At 42.2% G+C, this 12,298-nt stretch overlaps 1 protein-coding gene across 4 annotated transcripts; it reads right to left on the bottom strand.

Annotated features, from left to right (window-relative positions):
- On the bottom strand, positions 1–12,298 carry nexn (nexilin (F actin binding protein)). 4 transcript variants are annotated; one of them, XM_052074392.1, is made up of 15 exons: positions 12,163–12,298; positions 10,768–11,085; positions 10,482–10,679; positions 9,069–9,153; positions 8,846–8,994; positions 6,462–6,662; positions 6,204–6,377; positions 5,261–5,452; positions 4,754–4,945; positions 3,769–3,813; positions 2,493–2,687; positions 2,113–2,334; positions 1,382–1,570; positions 945–1,302; positions 1–806 (listed from the first exon to the last, which is right to left on the bottom strand). In XM_052074392.1, exons 2-15 carry the CDS (start codon positions 11,047–11,049, stop codon positions 793–795), a joined length of 2,496 nt encoding a protein of 831 aa, XP_051930352.1. In that variant the 5' UTR covers positions 11,050–11,085; positions 12,163–12,298; the 3' UTR covers positions 1–792. The 4 variants fall into 4 exon arrangements, with proteins under 4 accessions (XP_051930352.1, XP_051930353.1, XP_051930351.1 ...); XM_052074393.1 differs by having other exon boundaries at positions 6,204–6,374; XM_052074391.1 differs by lacking the exon at positions 1–806 and having other exon boundaries at positions 925–1,302.

Below are 12,298 nucleotides of genomic sequence, written 5' to 3'. Positions count from 1 at the left end.
TTGTGAGCCGAAGATTGCTTTATTGTCAAACCGTGAACTAGTTACCTACCGTTCAGCACAACTGCATATCAAATTTTACAAGAGAATTACAGGTAAAAATAATTTAAAATGACAAAAGGGCATCACAGAGGATTATATCATTGAAGCATTTTACTTAACTCATTCACTCCCAAAGTCATATTTATGTCTTTTCACACTCCACACGTTCAACCCCAGATACTTTTTTTTTTCAATTTTTCCAAGACTTAAGGTAAAAAAAAAGAAAGAAAAGGCGGTCTAGAATTAGCTGGCGCTGAATGAGTTTCAATTAATGGTCATGCTCAATTTTTTTTTCTCTACAATATGCTTGTCGATGTCATCATATCCGCATGAAGCGACTCACTGCTGTGGATTTATAATTTGTGTCATGACTACCATATCAAGGTCATTTCATGTGAGCATCAAAACATTTTGTGGTATGCTTAAAAAGACACAACCACATCATTGATGAAATGATTTGGGATTATGACAGAACATTAAAATAACATGGCAAACCTATGAGAATACTGATTTATACAAAAATGTCGTCGGTGTTTTGGCACAGGTCATACTCTATATTTATAGAGAGTGCAGCTTTACAACCGATTAACAAGTAAACACTCTGCATTTTTGTGATTTTGTGTATGCCTCCCTCAGGAATGCCAAGAAACAGCCACTTGCTTCCCTCTGTTGTATGGGCATGAGGGACAAATCCGTTTTATTCATTTTTTTAAAGAGAGAGAACAAGGAAAGTTTCCAGCGGGTGGAAGGACCTCAGTAGTCATAAGCTGTGAAACAGAAACAGAGGCGCTGTTACCTGTGGCTCATGAAACAAGGAAGAGGAGCATGCAGTCCACTTCGAAATGAGACAGGACCGCCGGTAGGATTTTTCATGCAGGCATGCAGTCACACCAGGGTGGCCTTACTTTCTATCGTGAGGATACAGGTGCTCGCCGCAGTGCCTCGGCTGTTCACCGCCTTGCACATGTACTCGCCCTCGTCCTCGGGGAAGGTCTCTGGCAGGTAGAGGCAATACGTCTCCCCTCTCTCAATGTACTGATAGTCTTCACAGTCTTGGAGCATCTCTCCCTCAAACCACCAGGTCACCTCCGGCTTGGGCTCTCCGGTGATCTTGACGGTGAAGCGGACGGGCTCCGAGTCCACCACAGACTGGTTTTTGAGCGGTTTTTTGAACCACGGGGCGCCCGATCTGGCGTGGTCTTCGTCGTCCTCATAGGAGCCATTGACGATGCTCGCCTCATCCTCGACGTCATCCTCCTTTTTCTGCAAGTGGATGAAACAAGCGATTACCAAGCGCCAAAGCATTAATGATCAACAGATCTCCTGCGTGTGAAAATGGTACCTTTTGGAGGGCAGCATCGATCTCCTGTTGTTCGAACTGCATTCTCTGTAGCTTCTGCTCTTCTATCCGCCTTTTCTCCTCATCCTCTCTGGCTTTGGCCATTTGTTCAAACCTGGCTCGCATGTCCACCTTCTGTTTGAATGGCGTCTCCTCACCTCGCGGCGAAGTCATTTGGCTGCCGTCTTCCTCCTACAAAACAGCAAAATAGGGGCACTTGCTGGACCCTTTTCCACTGCTGCACGACTAATATAGACACCCTTCGATTCCACACTGAGACAGTCAATTTGAAAGCAGGGACAAGATCATCATTTCAGTGGTCATTCTTTTTGTGGCATTTTTATTTGGTGTGGTATGAGAAATTTCAAACATCAAATGAGTGTCTAAGGTTGGGAAATATTGGTCTGCCTCAGCTGTCCATTTTCTTTATTCCATTTGTCCCTTCTTGGAGAATAGTCATCTCCAATTGTGACAAGAAGTAAAACATTGTATTGGAGATCCTCATCCTCAAGTTATGTCTCACTTGATCTGATGTATGATTGAATGTGGGACTATTTATAACCGCTGCTAACCAAGGTAACCTGCGCTTATTTGAGTCGTTTGTGCAGTACTGCATGCTAAATCTATTTAGAACATTGGTGTGTCCACGTCTCCATACAATGTTTGTGAAATGGCCTCACACATACGTTATTTGTAGAAAGCTAACATATGATAGATCTTGTATGCGTTCATACCTCCAGGAACCGTTCAGCTTCCCTCTCTTTAATTTCATCATCGGCAGCCTTCCTTCGAGCTCGCTCCATGTCAATCTTTTTCTGAATCTCCTCTTCGGTCAGCTGCTTGATCTTTTCAAACTTGGACTTTAGGTTCTTGGCCTGGATGGAGCCCGTCCTCTTCAGCTTGGTCAGCTCTTCGTACTCACTATTTACAACATAGGCGCTTTCATTCACTTCTTCCTGTGAAATCCAAAATGAATATTTATTAGCTTTCCTTCTACCTTATGTTTGAACTAAAGTATTGGGGCAACCAGCTCTTACAGCTGCAGAAAACATTGAAAATGGGAAAAAAATATTGAATTTGTAGGTGTATATTTTTGACTTTGATTGAGACTAACCTCGCCCATCTCTTGTCTGAGTTGTTCAAACTCCTGCTTCTCCTTCTCCAGTTTCTGTTTTCGCTCCTCTGCCTTGCGTCTCCTTTCAGCCTCCTCCTTCTCCTTCAGCAGCTCCTCAAAGTTCATCTCCAGTTTTCCTGGGTGTAGCGCTTCCTGCGATTCTGTCCTCTCTAATTCATCCTCGTCATCTAGAACCTACACACATGAATAAAATAGCAAAGGTTAGACATTCTAAAGCAGAGCACTTGCATTTGATTATGATCATTTTTTTTGCCAGCAAATATATAGACATAGTTTTGAAACAAGAATAACGGCAAGCACATCATTAAGTCTACCAGTACAGGTGCATCTCAATAAAATACAATATCCTAGAAAATAGTATTTACCGGTAAGTAGTTCAATTCAAAGAGTGAAACTCATAAACAGTATGATACATTTTCACTCAACACAGAGTAAAGTATTTCTACGACTGAAAAAAAAAACAACAACTACAATTGTGATGTGTCGTCACAGACACTTTTCCTTCTGTGCTTTTATTTTGGATAGTCCACTTCCAGGGACCTTCTGTGTCTTTTTCCCTTTCATGACCAGGCTGAGCCGGAGGGTGATCCCATACCTACAGCTCATCAGCAATTACCTCCTGCATACAAGAGCTCTGCTGATCTGCAAGCGGGTGCCAGATGATTCATGCATTATGAGTGGTATATAGGCCATTAATAGTGAACACGCTTACCATTTTTGTATTTTTTGTGCATACTCAATTGTTCATGTTTGTTTTGTTCCAGTGCCATTTCCTCCCCAGGACCACTTGACCGTACACCTAACCTTCCCCCATCTCCTTCGCTTTTGGATCCTCTGCCACCATTACCTTTGCTACCCATAACAACAACATTTGACTTTACTGAGGTGGGTCTGTATTGTGAGATTTATTTTAAAATGCTTTCATAACTGTAGCAGCATCATCAGCAGTGTATCAACTAATACGCATTACGTATTTCCCGTATTTCGTGAGCCGCATAAAATGATGCAGCAGTAGCAGTAACAAAAAAGCATATTTGAGTAAATTGCTGCATAGGACAATGATGAAACTACCATCATTTAAATCGTGAGCTTCAAGGAGTGTAAACCTTATCATCCTTCTTTCACTGTGTAAAAATGTATTGTATGCTGTGAAGTAAAATTGTTTTTGTTGGTTTATTTGAGTTTTGATTTAAAAAAATCATTTCTGTTCATTTGGGGTACAACGTATTCAAAGTTTGGTAGAAATATATCTTACTGTTTCATCTCCAATTGCAGGGTTCTCCTCATCCAGGCTTGGGCTCTTAAAGAAATAATTTGGACAAGGGAACAGCAATCCAAAATCGACCATATGAGCCCATCAGAATAAAACACAATAGTTAGTGGAAAATGTTGAAACAGGTGTTAGTTTGAAGTACATTGATTTGAAGCATGTTGACGTGACTTTGGAGTGTTGAATTTGGCCATATACAACCATTAGTACGAAATGAAAGAAGTTTTTCAGCTCGTTTCCAGAAGATGGTTATAGTTTAAAAAGCGAGGCTGTTGTCTGAATCCTTCCCTATCCGCAAACTAGTACCTTGTATACAGTAGTATGGAAGCCATTTTGTAGTGCTGTTCAGATATTTAGGGATTATACAGTCGGTTATCACCGATGGCGCTCTCAATGTATTTGAAAATGCAATTTTGAAAAGAAACGCTCAATGTAGTGGAACACATCACAAGGATGTACACGAAAGGCTTTGTCTGTATTCATTTTGTAAAATACCGTACACTCATCTTAAAACAAGAGAATTCATTTCTTACAGAAAGTAAACCAGATGACGTTGATCTGGTAATGTTGTAATTATGAGAAAGCAAGGACAAACGCCTGAGGAGTGTTGGAAACTAGTTCATTTGAGTGATGAATCAATTATTCATTCATTCATTCATTCATCTTCCGTACCGCTTGATCCTCACTAGGGTCGCGGGGGGTGCTGGAGCCTATCCCAGCTGTCTCCGGGCAGTAGGCGGGGGACACCCTGAATCGGTTGCCAGCCAATCGCAGGGCACACATAGACGAACAACCATCCACGCTCACACTCACACCTAGGACAATTTAGAGTGTTCAATCAGCCTGCCATGCATATTTTTGGAATGTGGGTTATAGTCCACAATATAAAAATTCCTTAATAGTGATACGGGAGACGGGAATAAGAGACTCATTCCAAACACAGACATAGTTTTTAGTCGTGAGGACTCACCATGCTTTTGCGTGCCTCGGCAAAGAGCCTCTTCTCCTCTTGCAATCTCTTCTTGGCCTCCTCCTCTGCCTTCTTCTGCTCTTCCTCTCTTCTCTGGCGCTCCAGCTCCTCAAAACTGGCACAGATCTTTCCGGGTTCACTCCCCTCCAGGTTCAGTAAGGCCATTAGAGCTTCGTCATCCTCGTCGACAAGCTATGTGACAATGCAAATGAAATTTAAGATAAGAACACCAAGACATATTTGGCTTACACATACTGAGAACTACGGTGAAGAAAAGGTCCAAAGGAAACTCATGCAAAGAGCCGGTACAGAATAAACCGCAGATGAGATGTTGCTGCCGGCTTGCCTTGTCTGTTCTAAATCATTCCGAAGGTGTTTGATGGTCAGATTCTTCTGTACCAAACTCACTGAGGTACGCCTTTATGAAACCTTTGTGCACTAGGACAAGGAAGGGGCTCTTTCCAAAAAGAAGTATAAACACGGAGCAAAGTTGCAATAGATTTTTACCATGCTCTTTCTGGCTTCAGCAAAAGCTCTTCTCTCCTCCTCCATCCGTCTCTTGGCTTCTTCCTCGGCCTTCTTGCGCTCCTCTTCGACCCGTTGCCTCTCAAGTTCTTCAAAGCTCAATCTTAGTTTTCCAGGTCGGAAATCTTCTTTGTCATCCGGAGATGGTGCCCGAGTGCCTTCCTCATCTTCCTCCTGGAAAGACGTAAACAGGTTGCAAGTATGAGTTAACCAGGCAGAAGATATACACTCACTGGGGACAACATTAGAAACAGCCACTTTATGAGATCTTGAGCAAAACTTTTGAACTGTGGTAATCATTTGCTATTCCCATCATCCGTCCGTCTATCCATCCATTTTCTGATCCGCTTTATTCTCACAACTGTTCTGGAGCCTATCCCAGCTGTCTTCGGGCAGTAGGCGGGGGACACCCTGAACCGGTTGCCAGCCAATTGTACGGCACACATAGACGAACAATAAATTGACATTCACAATCACATCTTAGGACAATTTGCAGTGTTCTATCAACCTGCCATGAATGGTTTTGGAATGTGGGAGGAAACCAGAGTACCCGGAGAAAACCCACACAGGCACAGGGGAGAACATGCAAACTTCACTCAGGGAGGCCAGAGCCGGAATCAAACCCTAGATCTCTGCACTGTGAAGTCGACATGCTAACCACTGGACCACCACTCCCAAAATGTTAAATAAAATAATCAAAAATGTGTGTGTGCAAATGTGTGTGTCTGTGTGTGTGGTACAGTTATATACTAAACAACAGTATAGCCACATCAGCCTTTCTTTAATGTGTTTATAGTTTGAAGGCAAAATGTTGGACAGAACAAAAGGTTTTGCACAAGGTCATTTTATCAGGCCTGTGGGGGGGAAAAAAACCCAAACAACAACAACAACAACAAAGACAGTTAATTGCTTTGGGAATATTTACCAATCCTAGGCGGGCCTCATCAAAAGCTTTCTTTTCCTGTTGGAGGCGCCGTTTGGCTTCCTCCTCTGCTTGCTTTCTTCTCTGTTCCTGCCTTTCCCTCTCCAGCTCTTCAAATGTCATCTTTAACTTTCCCGGAGACACCTGTACCTTCTCCACGGGCTTATCCTCTTCCTCCTCACAAGAAAAAAGTTGAGAAGGAAGGTTTCACGCTTGCTGCACAAGCAAAGCTTGAATATTAATTTGTGTTTGCGTTCCAACCTCTGGGACAACCGAGCGCCGCTTGGCCTCCCGGAAAGAGCGTCTGTTTTCATCGTAGCGTCTCTTCTTCTCTTCCTCTGCTGACTTCTTCAGCTCCTCTTCTCGACTTTTCTCCATGTCCTCAAAGTTCATTTTGATTTTGCCTGGAGCTCGTGATGACTTCGTGGGGACAACATGTATCAGGATGGTGTCGTCTCCTTCCTGTAATTCACAGATTTTATCATCAGCCGAACATGGCAACTGAATTATTGTCTTTTTTTAAAACATTGAATCAAATTCCATAAAACGAACTATGCGAAATCACCCCACAGTTCATTTTGAGCATGCTAGGTGGATTATATGTAAACAGATGAATTCGGCACAGGCAGTGTAACTGATCAAATTAAAGCTAAGTTGCGATGGCTGATTTTGTGTCTTAACAGGTGCCAATGGCAACGCAGTGTGTAACCCTGACAAGGAGGCATAGGCAAAATGAGGCAATGGGGAGAAGTGATCATTTCAGATCATGTTGAGTGGTTTGAAATGCCCAAATAAAATTGATCACAATGCATCACATATTCAGCAATGCAATTTTGGTGCTCTTGCATGATCCAAGATATGGCTGGAGCCAGTCACCTATGAAAACAAAACTGGGGACTTCCTCTCTCGAAGCATTTTTTTGTACACATCATGCAGGACGGACTCTCTGGAAGAGTTAAAACCAACAAAACATGGTTTTTATGCAGTCGGTGGCTTTACCAAAATTGTTGGGGTAATCGATGTAACTCAGAAATACGTTTGTCTTCCACTTATTCTCATCTAAGCTTTTCAATTCAATCTCTCTTGCACATTTTGCACTTGCAGTGCTCTCCCAAATGTTCTGTGGTGAAAACCATCTGCACCAGTTCAAACGCAAACCCCTCTTTTAAATAAATGTCCACCACCTTTCCACCTCTTGCATGTGCAATCTGTTGTGAACAGAGAGTTTAGCACCCTTTAGTTGGGATCTTGCTAAAAGTTCGCAACCATAGTATATGTGGCACCCAAAATCATACCTCTATATAAACCGTACCGGTCGCTGCACATTTTGTCTAGTCCTGTACAAAATTCTAATGGTTGAATTCCTTAGCTCATGCTCGAAACCTTCATGAAGCTTTTTGGAACTCACGATCCTGTTTTTGCATAATACTGTTAACTAACTAAATACTGATGCTTAAAACAATACCTCAACAACAACAAAAATGTTTGTCCAGATTTGCACCAAAATCAAATGGTTTCTTCAGCAGCATATGCTTTTTTTTTTTTTTTACCCACCACCAACTTTTCCTGATGTGGTCATTTGCAGTGTGTCAGCATGAGTGCCAGTCAAAGATAAGATAAGTCTAATTTCGGTCACACAGTAAAGGAGGTCTACAGCCACCAGGAGGTGTGAGAAGCAGTTGCCAGTCATATGCTGTCTACACCCGGCAGCTCTGCGAGAGAGCTGCTCCACTTGTTTCTCAATGACCAGGTCAACTCTAAGCAGGACACACATGAGACAATAATAGTTTAAGCTGAAATTGGATGTACAAAACAGTCCTTGTGTGTGAAGACACATGAAAGCAGTCTTAAGCATTTCTTTTAGCGTCCTAAAAATGAGTTTGTTTGGGTCACTTAAAAAAAAAAAAGGAAAGAAAATTGAATAGTGACAAGAAGGAAGAGTAGGTAGGCTCAATGATTCTGTTTGTTAAATAAAACCTCTCTTCTTGTTGTTATTTCCTCTAAAAAGGCAGTTGTTTGATCAGTTTCTGTCTGCACGATGAAACAACAAAAGCTTAACAGTTGGATTGTCAAGTTGGTCACTTTACCAGCCATTTTTTCTATGGTAAAAACACTTTTCTATTCTCATGTCGCACTGTCTCGCTATTCTCATGAACATGTTTGCAATATTGTGGACAGCTGTAATCTAAGACAATGTGTTGCTGAACTACAATGAGGGCAAAGGATGTTTATGGCACGTAATCACCTGTCTGGCACCATGACATAACCATTGCAGACTGTCTGAAGGTACAAAAACCCTCAAACATATGATCTGCTTTTGCTGAGAATGAATTTGCTTTTTACGATCCATCTACTGTTTAAAAAGTATTTCGAGAGAGACGTTTTCTTGTTTGAATCTTAAATGTGATTTTAAATACGCTGAAAAAAATGGTGTGTTGAATTTACTCCATTTTATTTCGTCAAGTGGTTGCACGAAATAAAATCATCTGGGTGCAGACACATTTTTTAAGGCGACATCGACTTACAAAATGTAAAATTAGAAAAAAAAATTTCATCATAGCTCATCCAAGTAGCATCGGAGGGTTATGTGAATCCTTTTCTGCTTCCCAGTTCGAACAAGCTCCACTTTGTCAATGTGTGCTTACCTCAGCTGCCTTCTTCGCCAATTCCCTTTTGATTTTGTCTTTTTCCATGTTGTCTTGGGTTTCCCTCCTTTTTCTTTCACATTCCATCTTCTTCCTCTCCCCCTCTTGCCTTTGTTTTTCCATTTCGGCAAACTTTCCCTTCACACTACCTGAGGATTCAAGAAAACAAACTCGCATCCTAAAACGTCCAGGTCCCGCTTCTTTTGGCAAGCGAGTGTCTCACCTGTGATTTTGGGGACGTAGGATTTCTCCACCTTTGCCGGCTTCACTTCTTCCTCCTCATCGCTGGAAGCAAGAAGTTCTTTTATCTGCCGAGGATCAGTTGGAGAAGGAGTGAGTGTTTACACTTTAGATGGGATCATCTCCACGATTGCTCGGGAGCCATGCTGCTCTCTGCAAGAACAGAAGCCTAATCCCTGATAAGAAGCGGGTCATGTGACCTGGAGGTGGATTTTCGATTGGGCTGTTGAGCAGATGAGCATACTGTGTGTGTCCAGTTATGATGGGCACAGGACATGGATGTTTGTTCTGCTCAAGTATTGCTGATAATCCGCTCTCACCCCAGTGCATTAATGCTTTTATTTCACCGCCGTGCGTCTCATCTCCTTGTTATGGTCGACAATTTGAAATGGTCCTTGATACAGTGCATTGGGTCCAAAATAATTCAAAGAGAGCTTGATTTGAAAATGGAACAATTCGATACGGTTCGACTCAGAAGGATTATAATTCAATTTGACACAGTAGGCTCAGTTAGAGAGTGTATGACGCAATGACTTTTTTTCTCTTGTGATTTTACAGACATTTGAATGAACATGCCAGAATTGTAAATGCGGCATTTCCTTCCAAGACATAATTTGGATATGCATCTTAATATATTTCAGTTGATTTGATGTGCTTGCATCGTGTTAATCAAAAATCAATTTTCTGATGGCTATTTTTATTTTTCGAATCGTAACACTGACTAAATTACGAGGGAGCTATTTTCAAAACAGGCGACTAATGTGGTCACTGGGGTGCCAACAAGCCCCTTAAATAAATCTTAGCTTTGGCCATCCACACAGTAAAAGTTGGAGTTGAGAGTTTGCATGTTCAAGTTTTGTGTGGCTTTTCTCCAGCTACTCTGGCTTCTTCCCACATTCCCAAAGCATGTTCATTGAAGGCTCTACACAAGCTTTATGGCCATCGCACTGCTCCGTGTGCAGAATAACATAATGTTTGCATGGTCCTTGTCAAATTTTTCATCACACGATCTGTTACTGTTACTGCAGGCCTGCTACAACAACTGTCGGACACACCAAACTATTAAAGCCAGACAATGTTTGTCTGGAGGGCTGCACTGGAACTCAGCGCCAATAAAAGTTGCTGTCAGCTGGACAGCCATGGGAAAGGGAATACGAAGAGAACAAAAACTGCAAAGCCTATGCCGTCAAATGCTACTGATGGACTCAAGTCTGTCCGAATGACACCTAAGCCCTGATTTCCACTCAGGCTTATGTGAATGTGTCACCAAAACAGGTTAAGAGAGAGCAAAGAATGTGCGTTAGAAGGTATGTTGCGGCCTGGTTTGCGAGCCGTGCCTCTTCCATCATACCATGCTTGTCACACTTGCAGGTTAGTGGGCTTATCGGGCTTTGACCTGCTGCTTCCTGCGGTTCCATTCCCTCTCCTTGATGAACTGCTCCTTCCTCTTTTGCTGTTCGTCCCTGTTCCTCTGCCTGCTGCGCTCCTCCCTGGCCTTCTGCATGGCCTCAAACTTTCCCGTCACATCGCCCTTGTCTTTGTTCATGTTGGGCACATAGCTTCTGGCCACAGGTTTTCTGGATCGGAGCAGTTTCTGTATTCCAACAACGGAGGGGGTAAGAAACTTGTGAAGCCGAGCGATTGGTTAACGTGACTGGTAATAGCTTCTATAGATGTCTTACCTCTTTTTTAAGCACAACATCAGAAATGTTATTTTCTTCAGTTGTGTCAGGTGGCGCTTCCTCCTCCTCCACTTTAGCGGTTTTCTTTCTTCTATTCTTATCACCACTAGCCTTGTCCTTTCCCTTGTGTTCCGTGCCGTTCACATGTGCCTCGCCAGCCTTTTTCTTCTGTGTGTCTGGCGTCTCGCTCCTCTTCTTCTCATCCTTCTGGCCATCTGAATTGCTCACGTATTCCTTTTTACGTGGGACATCTTCCTTCTTGACCTGTGCCACCTCAGCCATGTTTGGATCACAGTGACAAGGTGGTTTTAATGTGAGCTGCATACAGAAAGGAGGATGACACAAAAGGTGAAGACTTGCTCGAGTAATTGTATTTGGTACTGTACTGAAAAGTCCTGTTTTTCTTTTCCTCCAGGTGCTTTTGTGGAGCATGATTTTTCAGTAAAGCAGCACCATTTCCCCAAAGAGAACTGCCCCATCCCCCAGTATGTTGGGGGAAGACTTCAATAGTAGCATGGTGCTGGCTGCTATTTATAGCTCATTTTAGGGGTGCGGAGGACGTGTGATCATGGCTATTTCTGATGAGTGATAGGCAGTTGCATAGAGCTCACAATGGCATCCACATGTCGCCCCACAGGCCCTTGACAAAATGGCCAGACAAGATGACCAAAGACTGTCGGTCGGCAATCACTACAACCGCCGCTGTTTATCGATGTCCTTAAATACCTTGTGGCCAAATATGAGCCCCACAACTATTATTTCTGTAAATTTAGGCCCTACTATTTTTAAGCATTATTGCATACCTTCCATGCTGTGGGGCAGGTTCATAAATATAAATAAAACCGATTTTTAAACTTATTATTGATTGGTGAGGATCATTCGTGTGACTTTGCATATAGCGAGGCCTGTGGAATCCATTCAGGAGCTACCAAATCTGATTTTATATAACCCTATTTAGAGTCAAATATAATGCCTTCGTATGACCTACAATCAAATATATTGACTATGTAGAATCAGAACAGTATCATTTCTAAATGGAAACATAATTTATTGTAGAAGAACAACCTTACAAAAGCGAAAATAAAACACAAGTACAACAATAAGCTACAATGTTTTCCACCATGAAGACCTGCTTATGGATAGCTGCTCTTTAAATTCAATTTTACACAACTTTAACGCAGCGGCTCCTCTTGTTTTATGTTGAGAGGGAAGAAATGTCATCTGTGCTGTATGTTACACATACGTACAGCACATGTGACAATAAAGTTGTATTCAATTCAATTCAATAACACGTATATTCCACTCAAGTGTTAAATTTGAGTTTTGTAGTTTTCCTTTGCCACAGAAACATGTAACTTGCAATTCACCCGGAATAAGATGAAATAAGGGAATTACCTCTTCGTGGGTACTTTTTTTTTTGTTTAGTTTTTTCTGCCCCAAGAAGAAAATAAATAAATAATCCTCAAAACTCGTTCGTTTGGAGCCAAAGGCGTCCAGTCCGGTGGTGCACAGAGGAGTGGAGTGGTCGCTG

Source organism: Hippocampus zosterae, chromosome 8 (assembly GCF_025434085.1).
Source record: "Hippocampus zosterae strain Florida chromosome 8, ASM2543408v3, whole genome shotgun sequence".
NCBI classification, from domain to species: Eukaryota; Metazoa; Chordata; class Actinopteri; order Syngnathiformes; family Syngnathidae; genus Hippocampus; species Hippocampus zosterae.
Note: the sequence above shows the minus strand (reverse complement) of the source record. Positions and strands in the feature narration are given on the sequence as shown.